Source organism: Alligator mississippiensis, chromosome 1 (assembly GCF_030867095.1).
Source record: "Alligator mississippiensis isolate rAllMis1 chromosome 1, rAllMis1, whole genome shotgun sequence".
Taxonomy (NCBI): domain Eukaryota; kingdom Metazoa; phylum Chordata; order Crocodylia; family Alligatoridae; genus Alligator; species Alligator mississippiensis.
The window spans coordinates 343,868,813-343,896,106 of NC_081824.1; the positions used below are offsets into that span (position 1 = coordinate 343,868,813).

At 43.2% G+C, this 27,294-nt stretch overlaps 1 protein-coding gene across 2 annotated transcripts in view; it reads right to left on the reverse strand.

Moving 5' to 3' along the window:
- The window catches only part of LOC132247763 (AF4/FMR2 family member 3-like), a 125,279-nt gene extending 105,326 nt beyond the window's left edge, over positions 1-19,953 (reverse strand). The window contains exon 1 of one of the 2 annotated variants that reach the window (XM_059720991.1): positions 19,825-19,953. In XM_059720991.1, coding sequence (XP_059576974.1) covers positions 19,825-19,877 — 53 coding nt within the window. In that variant the 5' untranslated portion in view covers positions 19,878-19,953. The remainder of the gene's footprint in view (positions 1-19,824) is intronic. The other variant, XM_059720992.1, reaches the window with a different exon arrangement.
- Positions 19,954-27,294: the final 7,341 nt, after the last annotated feature.

Sequence of the window (27,294 nt, forward strand, 5' to 3'; positions counted from 1 at the left end):
CACTCCATCCTAGAATAACTGACAGCCTGGTTTCATACCCCTGCCCTGAACCAGGAAAAGACTGCATTTGAATCTGAAAGAACTTCAGAGAATATTTTTTTAAAATGCCTAAGTAGCAAAGAGGATATCTTCACTGTGTTCCCCAGGAATTCATTCAAATTACTCCTCTTGAGTCACCCTACCTTGAGTGAAAGTGGACATGCTAATAAACAACTCTCAAGTCATACTAGCCTGTATGTAGCACTTAGACTCTTTTCAAGACTCCCCACAGCTCCCAGCACTGCAGTAAACTGAGATAAATCTATGATTTTTTTCAGTGTGTCTGTGAAAGAATCTGTGAACACTCAAGGACTCTGGTCAGGGCTGACCTCAAATTTTCCTCTCAACTGTTCTAAAAAGAAACCTTTGCACTAGGAAAACTCAAAGCTAAATACAGGAATGTTCAGACCTACAATATTTTTATTAGATAAACTCCAGTTTACAATGGCTGACTGCATGCAATTAACCTCAGAATTAAGTTTTTTGGGATAGATGACATCCTTTTTTCAGATACATTCTATAGCAGCTGGCACAATGGAGACCAATTAATGTAAACCTGTCCCATCCCAAATTCTGTTGCAAAGATCATTTTCTAGCCAGCTGTTTTGACCATGTCACCCCTCTATTTTTCTGTACTGGCCAGCACCATACCTAGACTCCTAGTGGCCCTGGGCAAACATTTAGTATCAGGCCTCCCTTCGGCACAGATAACGATAATAATAATTTTTTAAAAACATTTTCAGGCTCCTTTTCTGTTTCAGCCCTGGGCTGCTGCCTGGTTCACCCATGCCTGTGTCCATCCCTGGTACTGGCTCCAACTTCTTGCTTGCTAAGGTACTTGTTTGCACTTTCAAGGTCTTTGGTGGCTTATCTCCTACCCCACTTATCATCACTCAATAATTATTAGAAGATTAGTTCCCACCTCTGATTGGTCCATGACACTAACCTCCATCATCCCCTTATTATATTTTCAAGCAAGTAGGTTCAAGCCTTGTCCCATACTGTTCTTCATGCTTGCAGGACAGGGGGAGCTCTTTGTAAATATCCACAAAGCCACTTCATTGTTATTCTTGAAATGCCACTTTAAAGCTCTCCTTCATTAGGATGTAAACCTAAAAACCTGACAACAGTCAGTGAGTCAGTGTCCTAAGCCTACTGGGCAACACTTTTCCTTGTACTCACTCTTCTCTCTATATCCATCAATTGTCTCTTGTGTTGTACATAGACTGCAGAGTCTTTGGGGGAGAGATGATCTTTCTGTTCTGTTTCTGTACTGTGCCTAGCTCACTAGGCTCGTGGCTCTGTGATTAGAGCTCCTTGGTGCCACTATAACAAGAACAAGGATAGCAGATCCAGAAACACAACTGCTATGCTAATGCTATGCATCTAGGCTAGTTACAGACATTCAACAAGCTCAAGGCAGAATCAATCCAAGTTATGTGGTTTTCTGGAAGTGGCATGGTTTAGATTGGCAGTGAACAGAACATACATTTACCCTTTGGTGGAGGGGAGATGGGGTTGGGGGGAACCTTAGACCTGGTTCCACCAAATTTTAAACCAGTCTGTGCCTGTCAAACTTCTGTTCTGTTACAGGTACAGACTTAAAGTCTGTAGTGCTTGAATCTTTAGGGCCCTGTTATATATACATTATCTTTCAGATTTAATTGCAACTCATTTTCCCATTTGGCTATTTTTTTCCTTTCTTCAAACTCACGTGACCATTTTTATTCCCCCTTTTTTTTTTTTTGCCCAACAGTCACATTGCAGTATATTGCAGAACTTACTTTTCTAGTTACTTTGACAAACTAGACATCTTGCATCCATTACACATCTTGTTCGATTTATGCCTCTGGATAAAAAGAATTTAAAAGTCTTAAGGCTACAGATGGCTTCCTGCTGAGAGGCTAAGGCCAGCTCAGTGTTTTCAGGACTTCAATGAAATCGTTTTTGGAGTCACCTTTCTCTCAGGCTTTTCCTTCAACCATTTTCTCTCCCCGTCAAATTTCAATATTTCCCATCACTTTATAGTACTGACTAAGCCTATATACTCTACTCTCTCCCTCTCCTTATGTTCGGTATGAAAAGCAGACCTCACTTTCTATTTCTCCCCCCACTATGTGGTCTGGAGGAAGGTCAAGGTCTGGCAGTTATACCAATATAAAGCACACTCTCCTGAAGACAAAGTACAGTTAAGAAAGTAAAAATCAATACACTGACAGAAAAGAGCCCACTGACCCATAATAAATTCAGGACTGTCCTGAAAACTTGGGGACCTCTAAAAAACGGTGATGGCCTCAGCATCTGGCAAACTGTTCATTTCTAATTGGTACCTAAAGATATTTCATTCTGCTTAATGGCTATTGGAGAGATTGATCACCATATTCTTGGTGCCTATCCAAAAATGGTACATAAAATCTTTTCATCTTGCTAAGGCAGCAAAACATGTCTAACCATCAGTTATGTTAAGGTGGTTGTTATTAATTTGAATATTGCATAAAAGGAAAGAACAGAAGTACCATATTATGAGATATGTTAAGACTACAAAAGAATTAAAGTGAAGTTGTTGTGCTATGAATCACAGTTTTATTGTTTAGCAGTCAACTTTTGATGTAACTCATGTAATAAAGAATGGGCTAATTCCTCTAACCTAGTCTTTATTCCAGCAAAATTCCCTCCCTCCCTTATTCCCTCACTGACTTCAAATTTCAGCACTGCAAGAGTAAGGTCTTGATCCACTTGTTTTTAAATGTCCTTCTGAGTGTAAAATGTTTTTTTATAACATAGTACCTTTAATCAAAGAGTTTCTTTCAGAGAATTTTGAAAAGGAAGCTTACAGTGTTTTTGATTTAATATCAGTACCATTTGCTCTTTTTCCAAACTGTTGTGTAAAAAGTTCTTGTGCACACCCTCTCTCTTGTTAACATTTTTTAAATAATTTGTACGTCAGTGCACAGTTTTGGTCATCTCTCCCCCTACTCAACACATTTTCATTTCCTTTGTCATAAACTTTTTCCAGTGAAGTGTACTACCTATTGATTTGTTACCCAAAAAAAGATTTATCATTGAAAATATTTCTTTAAAAAAAAAGGAATTGTACTCCAAAAAGTGGGAAGCATGGTACATCATCAGGCATATGAACAATATCAGATGAGCAAACTATAAACTCTATATTTCAGTATGTATCATGGCTAGAAAAAAAGATTAATCTATACACTGAATCAAACAAGTAATTTTAAGAAATTCCTAAGACCAAGGGCTCAAAACTTGGAAAATGTACTTATGCATAATATTTTATATTTTGATCAGGATTTTTCAGGCCTTAGACTAACCCATAATTATTTCCTGATAATAAAGCATGCACTTCCATCTGGAATTTGATACAATAAATCTGAATACTTTGAGAAGGCATACAAAACATTGGTTGGCCATAATTTTTTTGTTTTTAAATTAAATAAATTATGAAACAGCTTCTATAGTCTAAATCAGCGGTGCTCAACCTGTGGCCCACAGGCTGAATCTGGACTGTAGACCATGTCATCTGGCCAACATAACACTACAACCTCTTCCCCACCGCTAATTATTCCCAGAGCCACAACATTTAATGCTGCTATTCCCCTCCTCTGCCTCCCCCACCAAATTTCTTCATCCATGGGGAGCTCTGAAACCAAGATAACATGGACCCATGTGCTGGATCTGTGCAGGGTTGGTGCACACTCCTTATTCAGAGCATGAGACCACTTCATGGACAGATCCAACGTGCAGGGCAGGTCAGGGCCAACACTCAGTGCCAGATCGCCCCCACAGATCAACTTGGGCTAAGGACAGACATTCAAAAAGCCCAAGCCTGAATTGATTCAATCTTTGCAGGTTAGTCTAACCTGCAGAGTTTCAACCGATTTGCACGTGGATAGACACTCCCTTTTCATTCCAGAAATGCAGGCACGTGGCTGCAGTGGCTCAGGCCAGAAGCCCGGGGGTGCTAAAGCAGCCCTCCCTTACCTTGCACAGGGAAGCTGAGCTGAAGCAGCGGGTGTACCCAGGCCCCGGCAAGCCTGAATATGACTGAGGAGGGGTTTAAACCTCCACTTTAGCCTGCAGGGTTCAGAGAGTGAAGGAAGAGGGAGCATGACCAGATGCCTGTGGTGAGGGAGAAGGAGGGGGAGAGCTCTGCTTACCGCAGCAGCTCCCTAACAACCAGGAGCAACCAGGGCACACAGCTCCGCTACCTAGACCTAGAGGGGGACTCTTCCCCTCCCTCCTCCTCCCTCTACCCCACTGCCACAGGTTGGGAAGGGGGGCTCTGTGCAGTGCTTCCTGGCCCCAGAGGAGGACTCTTCCCCCCACCCCCGTCTCCCTCCCCCCCCACCCCGCCCCCTGCTGCAGGGCAGGGATGGGGGGCTCTGTGCAGTGCTGGAGGGGGACTCTTCCCCCTACTCTTCCCCCACCTCACTGCAGGGTGGGGAGGGGGCTCTGTGAGGTGCTGCCCAGCCTGGCCCAGCCTGGGCCAGGGAGCAACTGGCACTGGGCTGAAGCTGCTGGGGATGGCTCTGCCCCCACAGCCCAGGCTGGTCCCACTCAGCCCCGACTGAGGCAGCTGCATGGCTGGGCTGGCCAGCAGAGGCAGGGCCGTCCTCAGCAGCAGCAGCCCAGTGACGAGGAAGCTGAGCCCTGTCAGTGACAGCAGCCTGGTCCAGCACACACAGGCGGTGGCTGGCTGGGCAGTGGGTTACCCAGGCCACCTCAGAGGCACCAGCGGGCCCAAAACTGACACCCGCCAACCTCAGGCACTCGTTGTAGACACATGGACCAGGCTGCTCTCACTAACAGGGCTCAGGTTCCCCGTCACTGAGCTGCAGCCTCTGGGAAGGGCCCCACCCCCACAGGCTGTCCCAGCCATTTGGCTGCCTCTGCCAGGGATGAGTGGGGCTGGCCTGGGCCACGGGGGCAGGGCCCTCCCCAGCAGCTTCAGCTCAGTTACAACCCATGCCCAGGCTGGGCCAGGCCAGGCAGTGCCACACAGAGCCCCCCTCCCCACCCTATGGTGGTGGGAGTGGGGAAGAGGAGGAGTCCCTCTCCAGCACTACACAGAGCCCCCCCTTCCTGCCCTGCAGCAGGGGGGTGGCAGCAGCAGGGGGGCAGACAGGATGGGGGTGCTCTGCCCCGGCTGTAGTCCCCCAGTGGGAGGGGGGAATTAGCCCCCTCCCTGCAACCTTAGCCTTAATGAGGCCATGTCAGAATGGCTGTGGTCCCTGTGAGTGGGACAGGGAAGGGAGGGGGGGAATAAACCCCCTTGTGGCCACCCTGACAGAGGCTGCTGCCCCTCCCCATCCCCTTGCTGCTCCAGCAGTGGAAGTGTGGCCAGATGCCATCCCAGAATGGCCCCATTAAGGCGAAGGGGGCAGGGAGGGAGTTAATTCTTCCCTCTGTCCCTTCTGTCCCCAGGCACCGCAGCCAGGGCTACCAGCCCCAGCCGTCACCTCCACCGCTTGCCCACAGACAGGCAGACCCCGGCTGCAGTTGCACGGAAGGGAAAGAGGGAAGAATTAACCCCCTCCCTGCCCACTTTGCCTTTAAGGGGACGATACCGGGACATGTCCGGCTACATCCCTGCCCCTAGAGAGCAGAGGGTTGGAGCCAGTCCTGCTCTCTGGACCAGAGAGCACAGCCCAGACCAGGGCTACTGAGCATGCTGGGAGGCTGGAGGACACTGGTTTTACTGAAACCAGAAAGGAGTCTGGGACAGAAGTTCCATAAACCAGTTTGACCCAAATCAGTTAAGTCTGATACAACATTCAACCAGGTTTATCTTAAACCAGCTTTGGCCATTTTGAAACTAGTATATGTGCACTGAACTTATACTCTGTTACAGGTTGAAACCAGTTTCTGATCCCTTAAACCGGCTTATGTGTAACTTCTGTCCCTAGCCCTGGTGCTGACCCCACAATGGATCCAGACCAGCCCCACATCACTCATTTGGTCTGCCAGACCAAAAGATTATGCACCACTAGTCTAAATGACTTATTCCTTTTTTCAGTGATAATGAATGTAAACACTTTCATAGCACATTAAAAGAAAGATACGGGCAAAAAAGTAGAATGGCTGTGAGGAAGGAAGTCATGCAGAAGTATCTATGATTGGTATTTCAAGAAAGTAAATAATTAATAGCTCCAAGGAAGCATATTAGAGATTCTTCTTTCTATTATGCAGTTACCATGAGCACTAAACTCATGCCTTAAATCTCAACTGCAAATATTATATAGAATATTGCATAGGTTTTATCTTTAAAAATGATCACTGTATTTAACTGAAAATAACACTCTATTTTCACCACATTGTAGAAGCAGAAACAGTTTTTCAGTCATTTAGGCAAAATAACTGAGCAATGGGAGTTAGAAAAAGCTTCCAAAGCATCAAAAGATCTACAGTCAAGGCCATTAAAGAACAGCTAATCTGTTCTAGTTCTAATTCGCTTCTAATGGGTTTCCTTAAATGTACTTTACATCAGCTGTAATTAGTTCAAAATATTGCTACTTATATCCTTGTAAGAACTCAGAAATGTGATTGCATTTTCACCTATCTAGTTTATATTTTACGCTAGCCTGATATCAGATTTAAATTCCATTAAGCTGGGAACTCATCATTTAGAAACAACTGAAAAAGAGACAGACATGTGTGCTATCAGTCACAGGAAGACTATAAGCCATCTATGTGATGCAGCCATGAAAAAGGCAAATGCCATCCTAGGATATAGAAGGGGAGGTACTTTCAGTAGAAGTAGAGAAATAGTAACACCATTGTACTGAGTCCTGGTTCAGCCTCATCTGGAGTACTGTTTACAGTACTGATCACCCATCCTCAAGAAAGAGGAATTAAAACTGGAAAGTGTACAGAGACTGGCTTTTCCATCCCTGGATCATCCAAACAGCTTGTCAAACAAGGAAAGACTGAGAGCATATCTACACCATATCCCTGGCATATCCAGTGCGGGGATGATCTCAAATAGTCCCTACCAAGTCACTCCAGCTCACACTCCCAGCATGCTCAGTCAGGGAGTCATCTCTGGAGCAGCCTCACCATATGTCTGGGTGTGGCTCATGCGAACAGGAGCAGGTAGGTGGAGTGTACTTGAGAGCATTAGTCCCAGACCATACCAGGGATGCTATGCAGACATGTTCTACAAGGCATACACTTATCTGACCTAGGAAAACAAAGTCTGAAAAGGGATATAATTGTCCTCTCTGTATTTAACTCAGGCTATAAACCAGGAGTGTCCAACCTTTTTGAATGTGGGGCCGGATCACAAACTTTTTATCACCCAGTGGACCAGTGAGCCATATTCAAAGACCTCACAGGAAGTGGTATCAAATTAGGAAGTGATGTCACGTGACCTTTGACACCAATGAAGTTGCAGGAAGTGACAATGAAATGGGTCTGGAAATGTGGTTTAAAATCCAAAATAAAAACAATATAAAAGCAACAATGAAATAATACCAAACACTTGACTAAAATAAACACTTTCGCTTCTACTCACTTCTCAATGAATGAAAGAAGCATAATGCAGGCTTGCCCTGGGACACCTGGGCATACAGCACCAGGTAGAGGAAGCCATGGAGGAGCAACCGGCTGTTGGCCTCCAGCAGCGAGAGGGAGGAGGAGGAGGAGGAGAAGCAGCGCCTCAGGACACTGCCCGGCTCCATCGGGGATGAGGAGCCCAGTCTTCACGCACGGCCATGCGCACGCAGCCCGCCTCCCTCCTTGCCCCCAGTTCCCATGGAGGAGGAGGAGGAGGAAGGCGCGAGTGTGACCTTGTGCTTCCTCCTCACAAGTGCATGCACGGATGTGGCACCCCTGTGCGGGCTCCTCAGAATCCCGCCCAGGGATTCTGATAGCCGGGCAGCCATGTTTCACACGTTTCTCGCGTGCTTATCCCCACACCGGACCGCACTGCACCGCGCCGCCCCTTCCCCGCCGATGCAGTGTGGCCCGCTTCCAGCGCGGGGCTTAAAGGAACCAGCCTGGAGCCAGCAAAAAAAAAAGAAAAAAAAAGAGGATTCCTCTGCCGGGGAGGGAGAAGGCAGTGGAAGCAGAGGTGGCGCAGCAAGCCCAGGCCAGTGCTGTGCACTCACACAGGGACCTGCGAGCCGGGCACGGGGCAGCGCCCAGGCAACCCCCAGCTGCAACTTCTCCACCCACTGCTAGGAAGATGAACCACACAGGTGCGCATGGAGCGGGGCAGGCGCGGGGGCCCCAGGATGTCTCCTTCTCAGCCACAGCCCCGAGGGACTGAGTCAGGTGCAAGCGGTGATTTAACATGGGGAAAGTTGACCGGGGAGGGTCTGGGGGGGTTTCGTGCCCGCTCCCCTCGCCCCACGTGTGCCCAGGAAGGCTCCACTCACCGCCCACGGTGCTGGCCAGTGCAAGCTTTGCCCAGGACCACCCCGCGCCACACCGATGGCCTGCGCTTTTGCTGCTGGCTACTCCTCTTCCCCCACACACCACGTTGGCAACGTCAAGCTGATGCAGTGCATGTGGGAACCTTGTCCCTTCCCCAGCCCTTCAGCAGCCATTAGGAAGCTGCTGAGGGGCTAGGGGAGAGACAAGGGGTGGGAACGAAAGTAAACAGCATTTACTTTCATTTCCCGTCGCAGCACCACAGGCCACAGAAAATGGCTTGGCGGGCTGCATGGCAGCCCGCGGGCCGTATGTTGGACAAGCCTGCTATAGACAGACATCACCAGATGTATCAGCTGTGATGGAATGCATGCTGGCACAGCTGATCTGTTTCATTGAACAAAACAGACATTGCCCGTTGTCCCAGTCCTGCAGAATAACACTCACGGCATACTTCTGCAAACAGGGAAGTCCCAGGACTACCCTATTTGCAGAGCCCCTGAACTCAGAGCCTTGAGGTGTGCCTCTGTAAGTGGGGAAGCCCTGGGTCCTCTGCTTGCAGAGACGTGCCTGGTGATTCTGATGCGGGGTGCACCTCTGTAAACATGGAAACCCAGGCAGGCAGTCCTAGGGCCTCAGGGGCTCAATCCTGCATGCCCCAGAAATTTGCTGCAGGGGTTGGTTGCATTCTCCCACCTGAACAAAAACAAATGTCTGCCACAAAATAGCGGTACAAATCAATACTACCTTTTGTCACAGCCACAAATTTGGGCATATATGGCATCACAAAGGGCATGTCTATTTGCTTTCACTTTGTGCAATCATAAACATTTTTATGGTGGCACAATGGCAACATGTTTGCAGCCTTAGAATAAGTACCAAGGGAAAAAAAAATACTATTTAAGCCAAAGGCCATTGCTGGACAAGAACAAATGAACATGAAATGGCTATGGGCAAATTTAGGCTGGAAATCAGAAAAAAGTTTCTAAATTTCAGAACAGTTTGGATCACAAACTGTCTTCTAATTACTTTTAAGATAGCACCTGATCAGTTCATGAAAGGGATTTTATCATTTGATTGCCCACAATAGCAGGAGACTGGATTCAATGATTCTTCAAGGTTCCTTTCAAAACAATATTCTTATATTTCTTATTGTTACCCTGTTGGCTGTTTCAATATAAACTTGAATTAAAGAAGAAAGTAGCAAGCACTGATTTTTGTATATTGAACCCAGTACCAGGAGAACTGAGTTACATGAAAGCAACCAAGGGCAGATGAGCTTAAACTATTAAACTTCTTGTCTGAATTTCTCCAACTCAAATTTTACTTTGACAGGCTTACACACTTTAGAATATATGTTTTTCAAAATCTCAAAGCACGTATATAATATTTAAAATTAAGAAAACAATTGTGGAGTTGACAGTTAGCTGAATTGACTCAGTATCAGCTAAACAACTTGAGCTCTTCAGAGAAACATAAAACAAAAAACCCTGCACCTGTCCCTATCTCACTGCCATGGGCAAAAGCCCTTGTAAACAGATGAGCCCCGCAGCATGACCTGAAGGTTATGCTTCATTCACAGAACAAGCAAAGTGAGTTTCAGAGTTGAATACACATCACTGAAAATAATATGCCTGGAGCCCCAACCCATTTAAAACTTAGTATCATTGGCTTTAGTGCCACAGAAGTCTTTTAACTCATGGAACAAAGCACATGAAGAAGGCATCTCTATGATAACTCAGGCACAGATCATAGAGAGTTTTATAGATGTCAAAATGCCTGCCCTGATTGTATCCAAAAATGAGCCGGAAGCTAACATAGACTACGTACCCTAAGTGTCATATGCACAAGGAACACCACTAAGTAAGTGGACAGCCAAATCTTGCTCTAGAGAATTTCTTAAACAGACTTTGCAGAATATCACAAACAGAGCACACTGTAACATTAGCCAAGTCAAGGTGGAAAGAGCTACTTAAGGCCCCTGTATCAGAGGAAAGGCTTCTCTCTCACTAAACATAAATGAGAAAACAACAACAAACCACACACATTTGGCTATGTTGCTATTTTATCATCTAAAAGCAGATGGTGGCCTAACAAGACCGTGTGTGGATTGCTTCACAGGAAGGAAACCACCTTTTATCAAAGAGACATCTATTAACATCATTGTCTCCTCCACATATTTTTCCTGCCAACAAGCATCGCTTATCTTTTCTGGATGATGCTTCCACCACCCCCCAGATTTAGTTAAAAAAAAAGCAGAAAAAACATTTCACTAACATTTCATGCAAGACATAGCTGAGTATCAGCAGCATGTTGATGGCACTGCGGTCAAAAATCCTTTGCTACCCCCTCACCAGCAACTTCATATATTTACTGACTATGCAATACCTCACACACGTGTCAGACAGAAAAAGTCAGGGTCTCTCAGACAAAGGAAAATGGAGCCATTCAAACTAGATCACCCTCTGCTAGGTCTAAAGCCATGATGCCTAAACTCTGTGGTCAACAGTTTGAAAGGTAACTGACAGGTCTAGAAGAATAAGCATTGTCTCAATCCAACACCAGGAAGTAGGCATTGTCTGATGAAACCTGAGCATAGCAGTTTAGTTTAAACCCATGTAAAAAGGATCCAAGAAATATGCCAGATCTGTGTAAAGCAAAATTGTTTTACCAAAAATTTCTCAACAACTTCTCCCAAGAACAAAAGGATAGAAAAAGGATGTGAACTGGCAAGATTATCATTATTGAGATGGCTTTGTGATTTGAGGATTAACAAATGCATACTTAAGAGATGATGGCACTTTGTACTCTTTTCTATCCATTTGTAGTATTCTTAGTCCCCAAGTATAAATAATATTGTATATAATCTCGTTATCTAAATTATTCATCTTGGCAATGCATTGCCTATCGTGTCTCATGTGCACCAATCTCTCACAGTTATATTTAATATGACATGAGTGATATGAACCAAATCGGGAGGTCACAGAACAAAGTGATCCAAACAAACTCAGTGAAAAAGATCCCCTCCTTACCCAGCACCGGCACTTGTGAACCAGGCAGTCTAGCTGTATCTAATCTCATTCACTAATTTAACGGTCAACAATTAGTGACAGTTCCATTGACCAGGACACTAAGGAATAGCATTGAGAAGCATTAGATTTCCACAAAATATCAAGTGGTTTTCTCAGATCCAGCCCACTTGTTTTTAATTTATACTTTTACAGTTGAGAGGTAATCACTTGCCCTGACCACTGTTATTTTTAAAAATGAAAAAAAGCCTTCTCCCTTGTCCCTTATGCTGCAGTTGAAATCCTTCCTCAGTTCTGAGACCACCTACTGCTACCTTGGAACTAATTTATTTTTTAAAAGCCAGAAAACATAAAAAGGATCTCTTGGGATAAGTTTAAATTGCATTTCTACTGTCCTAGTCCCCCAGAAACACACATGTTCGAATGTCCAGCCCTTTGGGAACCTGTGTGTAACTTACAATTTTTCTAAAAGAACAAAATATAATCAATTTTATTTTCAAGCATGTACTACCTTTTCATGTAAGTTAACAAAAAAGTTGACATCTGAAGGAGTAAGCACAAAATTTAATAGATGAATGTATCCTGTACTTTCTTTTTTAAAATATTTATAGATAAACATGGATTCTCCAATTAAGAAAAATATGTCAATTACTAACCTAGAAATGTCATTTTTTCCCCTCTCTGGAGACCTTCTCGTGCACCAGTAAACTTAATTGGTATTTTGTTACTGACTTCAACAGACAGAGCAGTGGATTTGTTGCCTTCTTAGTAATAACACAAAAACAAAGGTCAGACTCCTATTTCATTTTACAAGACCAAATGGCACTTACTCAGATGCATAACTGCCACTTTTGCCATTTACACACAGTTTGTGATCCTGCTCCACATGCAGTGTGGACATGTAAGCATTCCTGTGGCTACTGAGCATGCACACTAGACTGTGCTCTGACCAGGCAGGCATGTGACTTTGTAAATGCATACCTATGCAGAAGTCCCAAAATTCTGGCCTGGGGCAAAAACCAGGAGGAGGAGGAGACCCCTTCCATATTTTAGCCAAAATAGCTTAGTGGTTGTTAGAGCAGTCACCCACTAACCACAGCATGTGGAATAGAATTGCAAATTGTCTGTCAGTGCCAGAAATGTCAGTTATATGGCTGGATAGCTGCCATTTGAATGCATAAAGTGAAATAGGACTCTGCCCAGATTGCTCTGTACGGGCCTGAGTGATCATTTTCTGTGGAAACTTTAATGGAAAAGCTGTTTACAACAAAACAAAAATGTCCATAAGAAGTATTTTCCTTCAGCAGAAATTTTCAACTTTTTATGTTAAACAGAACTCTTAACAATGAGGAAGTGTTTGCCCCCACCAAACCAAGGAATTTCTATTTGATCACTGGGTTGCCCCTGGAAGTCGTAATTGTTTTGCTGCATTGTAGAGGCAAAAAAAGGAGGGTCTGTACCTTGGGTGGAAGCAGCGACAAGGCTGGTGGCATTGGCTGCTGTTCTGGCACCCCCTCTTAGCCCCCAGGACTAGTGTCTGGTCACCAACCCATAGTACACTACTGCCGCATGCTCCCATTCTTTGGCATGAGCCACCAAAAGAACTGCAGATCTTATGAGGTGCCATGGCCAGGAACTACTATAATGCACCACAGTAGCTCAGCAAAAGGAGAAATTAGTGCATCTTGGGAGATACTGTCCACATGGGAAAGCCAACCCACTAAGAAGAAAAATATATGAGGTACCTGGAATAAAACTCCCATGAGACACCACATCTGCACTGCTGAATAGAAGTTTTTGGTTCAAAGCTAAAAGTTCTCAGCTGAACATTTTCACCTTTCAATTTTTCACAAATAAGCCAAAAAATTCCAACTCGAGAAAAGCATACTATATACAAGGGTGTTTCAGAAACTAATGGTAATGGTGAAATAAAACCATTTTGTGTATAATGACCATTTACTGGACCACATCACTTCTCTACGTAGTTGTAAACAATGGGAGCGTTCGACAATGCCATCTTCAACATTCCCTGCTGCTGTGTAATTTATGCAGACATAAAGAATGGGAAACTATTTTGCCATTTATTTTTGAAACACCTCTATTTAACTAGCTCTCAAAATGGAAATTTTCTCTGCTTCACACACTGAAAGTTTTGTGTGGATGTACCTCAAACAGTTCACTTTGGTAAACCTGCATCTATGAACTTGCATTTATGAGGGTTTCCAAAATCAGACACTAGAAACCAGGTTATCTTCATTTCTATCACAATTATTTTAGTAACCATGCTGCTAATGAAGATATAATGAGCTGCCTATTTATCTCTGAGTACATGCACATGCGGTGAATAATTCTTGTGATTCTCTTTATCCATATTTTGCAGTACATTAAAAGTGATCAGAGATGGAATTTACAGTTCAGAAAACTGAGGCAACAAAAATGTTCTGTAATGTCAATTTTGCTGAATATGAAATACTTTGTAACTAAACATTCTCCTTCAAGTGAGCGTCTCGTGGAGTGGATATTAAGTCATTTCTTACATATAGTGGATAAGTAGTGAACTACAACAGTGCTGGCTTCTTTTCTGCATTTTCTTCCTTCACGGCCCATTCCTCTCTTCTGCTATTTTTCACTAATCTGATACTCCACATAGACTAATCATTTATAGTGAGCTTGCCAAGTGTGCCTTTCACTGTCCCTCCCCTAAATCCTTTCCTGACCATCTAGTGAGCTTTCTGTTAGGTACCCCCTAAACTTCTCACAGGAAAGGTATCCACAGCCACATAAGTCCAAGTTGGATAGTGAGCAGAAAAGCTTGAAGAGTTGTTATCATTATGCAACAAGCCCCTGGGCTTAAATCATGAAATTGTCCACAGTGAATTGCCCACAGCATGGGGAAAACATACTGCACCACTTTCTCCAAGTATCATTTATCAAGCTAAAAAACAAAGTAGGCATGGAAAATGCAATATTTATTCCTTTAAAAATGGAGTTGACCAAGATCCCCACAAACGCGAGATAATGGGCCAGATCTTCAATTGGTATAAATTGGCAGAGCTGCACTAAAGAGAGTGGAGCTATCCTCATTTAAGCTAGCTGACAAACAGGCACATTACATCCTGCAAATGAGGATGCACATGACCTCATAGATGTACTTTAAGACATATTTTATGGTTGGTGTTTGTTAAGCATTTTCAGTATCAGAAGCTCTCTTTCCTTATTATTTTTTATTATGCTTAGTACATACAATGTGTTTGGTGCTGTTTTTAAAAATGTGCACATTGAACAACAACAAGCTTACAATCTTCTAAAAGACAGACATTCAGAAGAAAGAACACACTGCAAAACCCAGAGAAAGGTACAGGTTACAGTTATTATTCTTGTTATTGTTTGCTCACAATTTATAATCAACAAAGAAGGAATAAATTTTTAGATGGGATTTCAAGATGGAGAGGGTGCTAGCTTGATAAGCTAGGACTGAGAACTGAGCAGAATAGAAATGGAAATGGACAAAGATGGAACTGGGAGAAGAAAAAAACAAGACAAGTATTTCTTGCTGGTGGAAATGGAAATAAGAAAAAAAGAAAGGCAATGTCCAAGACACAGGAAGGATCTGAATTGTGTATGGCATTGACAGCTACTGTGAGATGTTTTATTTTAGGTAGGTGTTAAGTGCTAGTGTTGTTAATGTATCTGTTTACCTATATAGGTAGACTGTGGTACCAGTCCTATCCAAGGAATAGTTTCCATGGGTGGAATGACCACAGAGAAAAATTCAGTTCAAGTTGTTTGCTTTTAGATAATATTAATATTTTGTATTAACTGGGGTACTATTTGTAGTTAACTTTCCAAAGTCTTCTCTAGTCTATAACATTAAAAGGATCCGATTTGCACAAATATAACATTTAGTGACTAAAACCTGGAAAGCCTGGGATCAGGATGTTACAAAAGGTTCATTTATAAAACTGCTGGATGCCTACCCACTTTTTGTTAAGAGCAACTTCCAAACAAAACTCTCATTGACTTCAAATGGAACAGGAACAGACCCAAAGATAGCAAATGAGCTAGTAATTCAATACATGGTCTGTATAACACACTGAGCCACCTTACACTGTGGCATTTGATATTGATCTGAACTTGGAAAGTATGCAACTATACATTTTTTACAATGCTCAACCACTGCAGAATTGAGGATAATCCAAAGCATCCAAAAGAATCAAGTCCAGCACCATGCAAACTGATTATGCACTTTGCTGCTTTCAACTAAACATCATATTAACAAGTGGTGGACTAACAAATGCATCATGCTTGAACAGCCATACACATGATCTACTTGAATGATACAACAGAGTAAGTAAATGCATTAGCAATCCTGATAATTTTATTTAATAAATGCAACATATTCACATTTTGTAAATATTTAGATCCAGATTCAGCTTCAGCATGTGCCTTACTATGTGAGTAATCCCTGTAGTAAATGACCTTCAAGAAGACACTTTATTAAAAGTAAGGAAAGTTAGGCACATGCTTAAGTACCCTGATTTGTTACTATAACACCAGGCCTGGCACTTCAACTTAAATAATTTAACCTAATATTCTGCTACCTTGCACCTTGTGAAAATGTTTATTCCAATGCAAAGTCCATGTAAACCATGACCAAATTGGAATAGCTACATTTTCAGACTGTGAAGGAACACATAAGCTAAAAGACAGTAGAGAACCTGGCCCCTTGAGTTTGTAGACATAAAGCTATATATTAAATAAAAATGAACTGAGATAGAAAGAGAATACATGATATAGGGTTGTGACGTAAAGCTGTTACTGCTGGATATTTCAGGGAACTGCATCAGTATTCCCCAGTAGTAGAGTGACACAGGTCTTCCTAAAATTTCCCAACAAAAATATCATAAGTACTTTTATTTATGCCACAAATTTGATTATTTGATCAATTCTGCGTCTTACTTAGCTTTCCCATTTGAAGTATATTAGTTACTCACTCTTAAAAAAAAGATATAATTGGCATCATGGCAATGGATGCAACCTGGTAGAAGCTGCAATTTAGTATATAATGAGCTTATGTAACAGTCTGTAGTTTCCAATTCACTAGTGAAATATTCTCTTATGATGGCTTCTGGCCTATGATATGGTATAAATATTATATTACATTTTGCAAGCTACAGCATGAACAAAGTAAAAATGCATTCTGTATCATTTGGAGAGTACATTCATTAAAATCAATACATTCAATACAATAGTTACACAACCTTCAGTAAAAATTGATTATCAGGCTACAGTTCATTTGGACATCCTTTTTTATATCATTTGCAGGTTCCAAGAACATGTTAAATTATGGGGGGGAGAGAGAGAGCAAGCGAGCACATGTGCACTTAATTTAGCAGAGACAGCGAGAGAGCCTGCATGCACATGTGCACTTGAGGGCAGCAAGTTAATATTTACTTATTTCCTTTTTAAGCAAAACAGTCATTGAATGCTCCAAAAGGTATCTTTTCTGTCATTAGTTAAATGTAAAAATTGCCAATCAAAAAAATAAAAAACAAAAATTATTCTTTCTGCATGGAAAATTAAGTCTGTTAAGTATTGCCCTATGCCTTGAAAGTACTTTCTATATAAGGGGTACAATACTGTCTTCTTTTTTTGTTCCTTTAAAAGGGTATTGTCAAGTCTTTTAGGCCTCAAATAGATCTACAAGGTTTATTTTGGTTAGTAAAGCACATGCCCCAAGCTAGGATTCCTGTAGAGCAGGGGTTCCCAAACTCTGACAGATTATGCACCATCAATTTAAAATAATAAATACAACCTTAAGTACCACCAGCATTTTTTTCAGTTCAACCTTAAGTACCACCAAAATATTTTTGTCATATGAAGTAATTATAATAAATCTGTTAATGCATACCACTGGTGGTACCTGTAATACAGATTGGGAACCACTACTGTAGATTTCTATGTAGATTTCTAATTCACAAGAAAGGAGACGGCAACACGGAGAAAGATCCACATGATAACAACACACACGCACCTGTGTGCGTGCACATCACTCTCTCTCTCTCTCTCTCTCTCTCTCTCTCTCTGAGTTCCTAAACAAGCCCAGGCTTCTTTGCCTGTCGTTGCTGGCTTACCCAGTGGAGTAATTGTCATTTAAATAATGTTCATTAAACAAGTTTCCAGTATATGATATCAGTTACTGCTGTTTTGACTCTTCAATTGATTACTCTGAAATATTTGTTAAAAGAGCTGCTTTCTGTGATAAACTTCCAACACACAAGCTAAGACTCACCATGCCAAGGCCATTCAGAGACATGTGTCTCCACTTTCTTTTGAAAAAATGTAAACATAAAATGATAATGCTTAGGAAACTGCTGTTCTGCTATTGAATTCTGATTATCATATGTGAGAATTTGTCTTGGAAGGCTCAGCTTTCAATTCTGTTTTTAATCCAATGCTGCCAAAGAGTTCAGAAAGGCTAATTTGAGTAAGGAATGCATGCCCATTACTGCCCAATGGTTTACAACATTTCATTTGAAGCCATTCTGGTATATTTAATAAATACATATGCAAACTATTTTTTTAAATCTTATTACATAAATGGATAGTCATTTTTAAATAGTGTTCTTTGTTGGGGAAATTAAAAATGTATTTTTGCATTAATATATCATCATTACTTCTAACACGACTTTCTGAGTAGCTCCAAAATATGCTAAAAAGGCTATGAAAGTAGATCAATAATTGCACATTGTTCTAGCAGTGTTTCCAACATCATATTCATACCTTTAGCAATGCTTTAACTACTAAATAAAGTAGCCAGCCTACCAGATGGGCTAACATCTCCACATTTGCCCTAAAAAGCAAGGTTTTCTGAATCTGACCAACAAGGCACAACCATGCAGAACAGATCAATGATATATATTTCCTGCTCTTGTTAAACAGAAAATTGTGTGGATTTCAATTTCAAAAGATTTAGCTGGGGCTGCAGACTTGAAATGAGCGTGGTCATGGCTTGGATCTAAATAAAACATTAGGAATCTTAGAGAAGTAGGGCTGGAAGGGACCTCCAGAGGTCATCTAGTCCAGCATTCTTCAACCTGTGGGTCATGATCCATAAGTGGGTTGCAAGAATATATGGAAGGGTCATGAACAAACTTTAAAAATGGATTCTCCTTTAAAGGAAAAAAACATGGGAAGCCATGGCTTTTCCCTTGCTGGCTGGGCCTGGGAGTGGGGGCAGTAGGTCAGGAGTGACTGAGGGACAATGGGTCAGGACTGGCCATTGATGTTTCCAAATGGGTCCTGGTACAAAAATGGTTGAGAACCACTAGTCCAACCTGAGGCAGGATCAGCCCTATCCAAACCATCCCATACACTTGATAATCTGAACTCTACAGAAGACTACAGTCAGCCCTGACACAACACAGACCTACCACCCTCACCAGCCACAGATAAAGCGGGGGGGGGGGGGCTACAGTATCTATCACCGACAGGCAGACACTACAGTTGCTCTGGGCCTGGGCACCAGGGCTGTGATTAACACCCCACCCACCCAAAAAAAACAAACGAAAAAAAAAACTTTTCTGGGGCAGGAACGCATTGTCTGAGATGCACTTCCCATAGAAACGGCAGCTGAACTGGGATATTCTCCACGCCTGCCTTTAAAGGAGCTAAGGAGATGCAGGGCAGGCTGTTCATCATCATCATCAGTACCAGGGCTTTGGTAGGAGGAAGCTCGCTAAGGCACTGGCTCCTCCAAGCTGTTTTGTTCCACCTGCCGCGGCTCGGATAAGCGGCAGCCCTTGAAGACTGAGAGACAGCGGTGGAGGGAGGGATCGGGGCCACAAACGCCGAGGACCCCGACTGCAGGCAAAAAAGAAGAGAGAAAGCCCCCGGCCCAGAGCCTCGGGGGCTGAACAGGGCTCTAGGGCACGGAGCGCAAGTTGCAGCAGAGCGAGGCGGCGGGATGGGGGGGTGGGCAATGGGACCGTCCGGCCGGAAGGATCCCGCTCTGGAATGCAGCGCTCCAGGTTGCAGCGCTCTACACCGCAGCGCGCGGGTCCGCGGCCCCGCGCAACACCCGCTGCGGAGGGGCCCCAGTGACACCCCGCTGCGGGGCCCCGGGGGGAATCGCAGCGTCCCGGGGCGGCCCCGGCTCCGCGGCGCTGCGAGGAGGCTCCCCCCCACCCCGGCCCAGCCCCAGCCCCAGCCGCCCGTGACATTTCTAGAAGCCGCGTCCCTGCCCATCCAACCCGGGCGGCGCGGCCACGCGGGGCAGCGGCTGCAGCGCGGAGGTCAAGGGCAGGCGCAGAGGGGGAAGGAAGGGGGCGGCCGGGGCGCTGCCCGCGAGGGGCGCGGCGCTCACCACAGCGAGTCCAGGTCCCAGTCCTGCAGCAGCGCCAAGTCGAAGCTGTCCATGGTGTCAGCGCCGCCGAGCCGCCGCCGGGCGCCCGAGCTGCATCCCGGCCGCGCCGAGCCGAGCCGAGGCGAGCCGAGCCGCTGGGGGACAGAGGCGGGAGCCCGCCCTCTCCGCGCTCGCAGCCGGCAGCTGCCGCCCGCCGCCGCGCTCGCTCCTTCCTCCTTGCGAGCTGCGTGTGTGACTCACTCCGCTCCGCCGCACACCCCCACGGCGGCTCCTGGCCCTGCCTCTGCCTCAGCCCCAGCCCCAGCCAGGCCAAATTTCAGCCCCGGCTGCCTGCCACCGCCTCAGCCCTTTTTGTTTTCTCCTGAGCCGGATCCGGCAGCCCCCCTCATCCAGCCGGCTCCCACTTGCTCCCCACCAGCTTGGAAGAGGGCTGGGCAACCCCCCCGCCCCCCTTCACCCCAACCACCACCTCAGGCTGACAAATGTAGAGAGGAAGAGCAGGAGCCACCTGGCCACATGGGCTGCAAGTAGGGTGGCTGTCATAGAGGGCAGTCTGGTTGTCCTCTATTGATAAGAAACCCAATGCCTTTATGCCCGCTGTTTTTAGAGGGCATAAAGGCGTCGGGTTTTGTAGCAATAGAGGACAGAGCAGCAGAAAACCAGAATGACATATGTGATGGCCACCCTGACTGTGAGCCCATGCTGAGGTACCCCCTGCACCCACCCGCCCGCCGCAGCCCCTCAGAGCTGTAGGTTCCCTGCGCCTCTGAACACAAATCCTGCCCCGGGAACCATGCAGAGAATGGGGGCTACAAGGGGCCTCAGGAGGTGTCCAGTCCAACCCCCCAAAGCAGCATGTCCCCAACTAGATCATCCCAGCCAGGGCTTTGTCTTCCCTCCAGCCTTAAAAACCTCCAAGGATGGAGCTTCCACCACCTCTCTGGGTAACCTGTTGCAGTGCTTTACTGCCCTCCTGGTGAGAGAGTTTTTTCCTACTATCTAACCTACACTTCCCTCACATGCAGACTCAGCCCAGATAACAGCCCCTCCGTATCCAATGTTAGGACCTGGGAGCTAGGAAACTGGCTGTTTTCTTTTTCAAAGCAATTTGGCCTTGTTTATCTTGCTCCAAAAGTTGGTCTTAGGTCACGTTTGGCCTTCCAAATCGGAGGCTAGCAGAAATGTGGTGTCATGGAGGCTGCCTCTACAACTGGATTTCAGCCACTGGTAACCAGCCACCAACACAAACTCTGATGTATCTAATATAAACCACAGTCTGGCATCAACACACTTTCCTTCTGCTTAGACTGGACTACAATGTGCTGTCTCTATGGACCTTGTTGGTGGCCTGCCACTGGTGGCTGAAAAGAAAACCTTAAGCGTACAAGCCCTTAAAACCCAGTGAAATAGGTTTTTATTACACCAACAAACATTAGTGTTTACTACCAAATAAATGAATGACCTTATCTGAATAGGTTCCTCAAATAATCAGTCTGTAAGAGCGGGTTACTCCCAGGATGCTGACTTTTCCAAATTCTAGCTATGAAATCACAGACATGCACAGAGGCTAAAGCACATCCACAAGTTTATAAAAATTATTTGTTCCATATAGACAAGCTGCCACAGAGATGCCATATGATAATCAATGGGAGAGATGGTCTGCATGATGGGGAATGAGTCATGAGACAATTTCTGCTGATTTGTGGTCATGGACTCCTAGAGTTGGAAGGGTCTTCAAAGGCCATCCACCTCCACAAATGCAGGATTCACCCTCCCTAAACCACCTCCTCCAGCTTCTTCTTGAAAACTTCAATGAAGGAGGTTTTCAATGGGTGGCATACGGTTGTTCAGACTGTAATCAGATAGTTTATACTCTTCCTCTCTTCCCTTGAGAGTCACTGGTCCTGGGTGGACCTCCATATCTACCAAGGATATACCTGCACTACAGTCAAAAGTGAAATTCTATCCCATATAAACACAACCAAGCTACTTTTTAACTAATGAGCTTGCATACTGTTAACATATAGTATCAGCAGCATGGATTTGTTGCCAAAATAATTACCCAGGCTCCCAGGTGGGTTTAGCCGCTTGCACTGGGCTCTCTGGAACTAAAGCTTACAATGTAATAAGTGCCTGAGGTAGCTAGCTTGTGTAGATATACATCATTTCAAGCCTCACCTTTGCCTGCTGCACAGACTTACCCTGGGCAAATAGTCAGAAACACCCGGGATTGTAGCTTTTATCATTTTGAAAACCATGGGCCTGCTCAACTATACTCTGATGACTTGATGCAGCAGGAACCATGCAAACTGAAGCTAACCCATGCTGCCCACTAAAGGAGAAGATAAAAATTCTCCCCAACATTAGGGGACTATTAATTTAGTTAATCATGGCTGACTTGATACTAGCCCACTATCCTCACTCTCCTCTCATAGCAGGGACCCACTGAAGCACGAAGGAAGTGTTTTAGGATGGAGAGACTTGGAGTTTAAACTAACCAGAACGAGATGGAGTAGCCTCCCAAGCTGTCTAATTTGTGCTGGAGACCAACTCAGCTCCACAGTTGCTTCTGCACAGAGACACATAAGCTCATCATAGCAGCACTCCTCCCTTCCATCTGTGCTGAAGCATGGGTTTGGCACACCTGACAACCAAGTCCCATACATGAATAAAGTTGAAAACACCTTTGTAATTCCAGTGGTCTATACAAGGCTCTGTGCAACTGATCATCTTTCATGCTCATCTTTCCTCTCTTCAGCCACTGCCTGAGTCATGTTGCTTTTAATTTAAATTTAGGCTTTACAGCCCAAAGCTCAGCTTGGTATTTTGCTGTCTAATGCCTTGTGTTATCATTTACACCTTGTGTTTAAATGGGTGAGTAAGGTGGGTTAAAAACACTGCTGAACAGAAAGCAAGACAGCAGAGAATTAAGTTATCCTTGGCTACGAACAGAAAATGTTTTCATGTAGGGCAAAATGCAAGTGTTCAGACATCCTGGCTGCTTGTCAAGGGACAAATTCCCAAAAAGGTTTGTGGGATAAGAGGTACTAACACTTTGTCCTGTGCTATCACAACAAATGCCTGAGCCAAATCAAGGGAGCAAGATGGCTTTAAATCAGTTGCAGAATTGATCCCATACATTTCTATGACAGGTTATGTACCTTTTTATGCTAGCAAACAATAATAGATATGTCAGCAGTATGCAAATTCATGAGAACTTGAAAGTGAAATTGTGTAGATGATTTTCATCATCCAAGCAGAGAGCAATGCAAAAAGTAAACAGGAAAGACAAACAGCACAAAGTGAATAAAATGTCCAATAACAGTCCAAGATATTAGCAATGTAAGAAATTTGTTTTTGTTTTTAAGGTGTATTATTTTAACTCATGCTACTTTTTATATTTATTCCATGTATGTTATTCTCCTGTGTTCCATTGTTTCCCAGTATTATGGCTATGATTCTCTTCTCACAGCAGGGTGCAGCAGAAGTATTTCCACTAATGTCAGCTACTGTGTTTAAATGATAAAGTCAAAGGTTCTCCTGAACCTAATGGCCCATTTAGCTAGCATGGGTAAGGTACACCAGTTTCTGTAGCCAGTGGCACACAATGGAACAGCAAACAAGGGAATGATGTGGCTAGCATCACATCCAGCTGCTTTAGAGTCTCTAGCCTGCATGAGCAAAACCCATTCATAGCAGGGAAGTAATATTTGTCATAAGTCCAGAGTAGAGCTTGGATTCCCACCTGGTCCTGGAGCAGGACCCCTTAACTACTCTGCCACCATGCCCCCAGCTGGCAAACACTACCTCTTCTTTACTCAAGTCCCAGCAGTATTTTTCAAAGTCCTTGTGTGTCAAATTCAGACTCTTCATCCTTACCTCCACAGTGTCCTTTCTGTTCCTCAGCATCCCTGCTTCTCTTTGTGCTCTGCCATCAAGGTCATGGCATCACTGCTTTCCTTTTAGAACATGCAAATCTGTGCTTTCTCTCTGGCTAGTGACTATGACTAGATCCAGCGTGTTATGTAACCTCACTTCATTCAAACCCTTACTCTCTTCAACATCAGCCTACTGTCATGCCCTCTTTCCTAAATGTGTTCCCTATATATGATCATTTTAATATATGATAAACTATCCCAGATTATGTTGCATGGCTTTTCAGCTAAGATAAATGCATAAAGAATCTCTTGAACACTAGCTGTTGCAACCTTGATCCTTCCCATAATCGACCATCTCTTTTGTAATCCCTCGCTCTGTTATGTCTAAACAGGATTCTAAACTCCTCTGGGGAAAGACAGCCGACTTTTTTTTTTTTATCAACAGCATAACTTTATGTAAATAACAATTTGCTTGCTACTCTCCAGTGTTGAATATCTATGTGAATCATAATCCTATTCATTGTATACATTTTCTTGTAAAAAATGATCCTTTTAGTCACTACTTTCAGTCCTCAGTGTGCCCTTTTTTCAATTAAAAACTATTCACTGACTGCAAAGAAGTCCAATCAGACACAGGTTTTTTTTGAAGAGTAGACAGTGTAAGGAAGTATATAATTCAAATGTTTTACATAAAGAATGCATGTTACAAAAAAGCTGAACATTACATTGAAACTTGACATCTCCAGCTTTTCAGAATCTCAGTCTTTAATGTGACATAGCAGCAGTCAAAGGTAGAATAAAGAGAATTTTAATGCAAAATAAAATAAGGGACAGGTGAGAAATATTGTATTCTTATTTAATATACTATTTAAAAATATCTCCATTGTACCTTTTTAACATAAAACTTTGAAACATTTACATAGGCAGAAGTGACAGTCATAACATAAGACCTTAGCACTGCAGTTCCAAAGAACAAAAAGAAAGAGGAGCCCTGAAGGCACTGTAAGGTGTATATACAAGAATTGTTTGTACATGGTATAGCATAAGCTTGCATGAATTGGAACAATAGGTTTTAAATGACTCAGGGCCTGATTCTCCCCTCCACTACAAAAGTTTTGTTATACCAGCATAAGACTTCTAAGAGTAAGTAGACAATTCAGTCTTTCAGTAAAAATAAAGATACACTGAGGACCCACTGCATGAAAGCAAACTTTACAAACAGCTTTGTGTTTACAATTCAGATAGAAACAATGACACTATGCACCAACTCAGATGCACCTATCTATTTTCATGACAGGTATGTAGAACAGTACAGTAAATGATACTGGTCACAGAGTATGTGGCCATCTAATAGGGAGGTACCTTGCCCAAGAGGACTATATCAGGTGCATCATGCATGCTGTTCAGGGCTGCAGCATGTTCTTAGCCAACTCCATGAACTTATATGAATGTGACAGTTCCAGCAATTTGGTTGGGATGTGTGCAGTGGAATGGGATTTACACATTTCATCTGAACACTTCTGATACATAATCTGTTGAAAAGGGGGGAAAAGCTCTAATTATTGTCTTGATTTTTTTGTGCTTGGTACCTGCTACTCCAGTAGTGTTCAACCTTTTTTTAGACTTGAGGCACCCCTCAAATTCAAAGCACCCCTCCAAAACTTTAGTGAATTGTGTAGCACCCAACTGCAAAAACTAGTTTATATTTTACAGTGCTTACACAGGGGTTGCACCGTAGGAGTGAGGGATCATGCATGCAGGGACAGGTCTAAGCCTGGCTTATCTACTTATCTCCTCACAACTCATGGCACCCTTCAAAGGATCTGGCAGTACCATGGCTGAGAATCACTGCCTTACTCACACCAGTTGTTCAAGGTGAGTTCAGAGATAATAGGCAGACGAGTAAGTGCTCCTTAACAGGAGTAAGTGCTGCAGAAACTGACCCTCAGATCTTTAGGTTGTATTTAACTTGTACAAGGGACTCTGAAGTAACAATTTGAATATATTATAAAAAGCAAATTTATATTTGAATTTAAATATGATGCTTCACTTTAATTCGGTATATGCAAACTTGAGTTCAAAGGAGTTTTAGGTATTGTTAATCACTTCCATAGATTTATAGAGTTTGAGGCCAGAGGGGACCATTAGATTATGTAGTCAGACTGCCTATATATCACAGCCCATTACATTTCACCCAGTTTCCCCTGGGTAACTGAGTCCAATTTACATTGGCAGAAGCAAGATTCATAAGACACTTGTGCATTCCCAAGAACAAAAAGGCATGGAAGTCTTGAAGAAGTGGAAGGTGTAGAATCAAAAATTTTTCTATACATGGAATAGGTTAAGTGTACAGATGCCAGTACGGTGTGTTTTAAGATTCTGGATTGACTTTCACACACATCTGTTTTGTTGCATTGGTAAAAGGGATAGTGTAATGGAGTGGAAAAATGTGTCCTTTTTATTCCCAATAACCCTGGTTATTGAACCCAATAACTTTGCTTGAAATAGTCATGTAGTCTGTTATTTAGTTCTATTAACAAGTATAATCCATAAATAAATATATTTGCTTACCGACTAGTTTCATCCCACATATATTTATTTTTAAACTGACAATATTGCTTTAAATAATGGCCATGTTCCATCACAATGGCAGCTGTTATTTCAGTGCTGACTAAAAATAATGTCTGTATACAGTTCCATATTTGTTTGAGTTTACAGTGTACTTTGATATTTTTTAGGATGAAAGTTGCTGGGTAAGGATCTACCTTATAACCTTAACTCTGCCCCTCTGGGTATTCTACATTCTTATGCCATCTTTTATTACATTATTAGATGCTTTAGTTCCCACAGGACTCTTCATTTACTACAGACAACATAGGGTGGGTTGTGAATGAACTCTCATGCAAACAGCAGCACATCATAGTCCAGTCCTGTACTGTAGCTCATAAACTTTGATAGGATCACAGTAGAAAACAGTATGGCTGCAGCTGCTATTAAAGTTATGTTAATACAAAATATTTCATTTTACTCTCCATCTTTCCATTCAGCATCCATAATAGTAGTGGTTAAAAAAACACATTTTTTAAAAGGAAGAGAATATATAGATTTAATTTTCAATGATTAAGCTTGGGGAGGAATCTGAATTATTAGTAACGATGGCTAAAGTGGAGAACCACAGAGGATTTTGTAGTTAATGAAAATATTTATTATTTTAATATGTTGCATGGCTGGAGGTCTAAGTCAAGACTCTGGCTACAGGCTATATATTGCTCTTGATTCACATGTTGTAGCCCCCATTAAGTTAAATAGATACTGTGCACATTGATGAAGGACAGTATAAGGCTCTTACCAACTATTGATGACAATATATATCATGTCAACTGTAGAATAATTGATCAATTCTTAATATGAGCCACTGATGAAGGAATTATGCCAATTTCTTCTTTAACATTTTTTTCAAATGGAAATTAAGAAATGTATAAAAGTAGTCTGGGACCAAAAGAGTCAATTTTTAATTTAAAAAACTGAAAAGAAGTGCATTTAATGGCCATTTGAGATTAGAAGTAAAGAAAGGTCAAGTTTTTAAACCTAA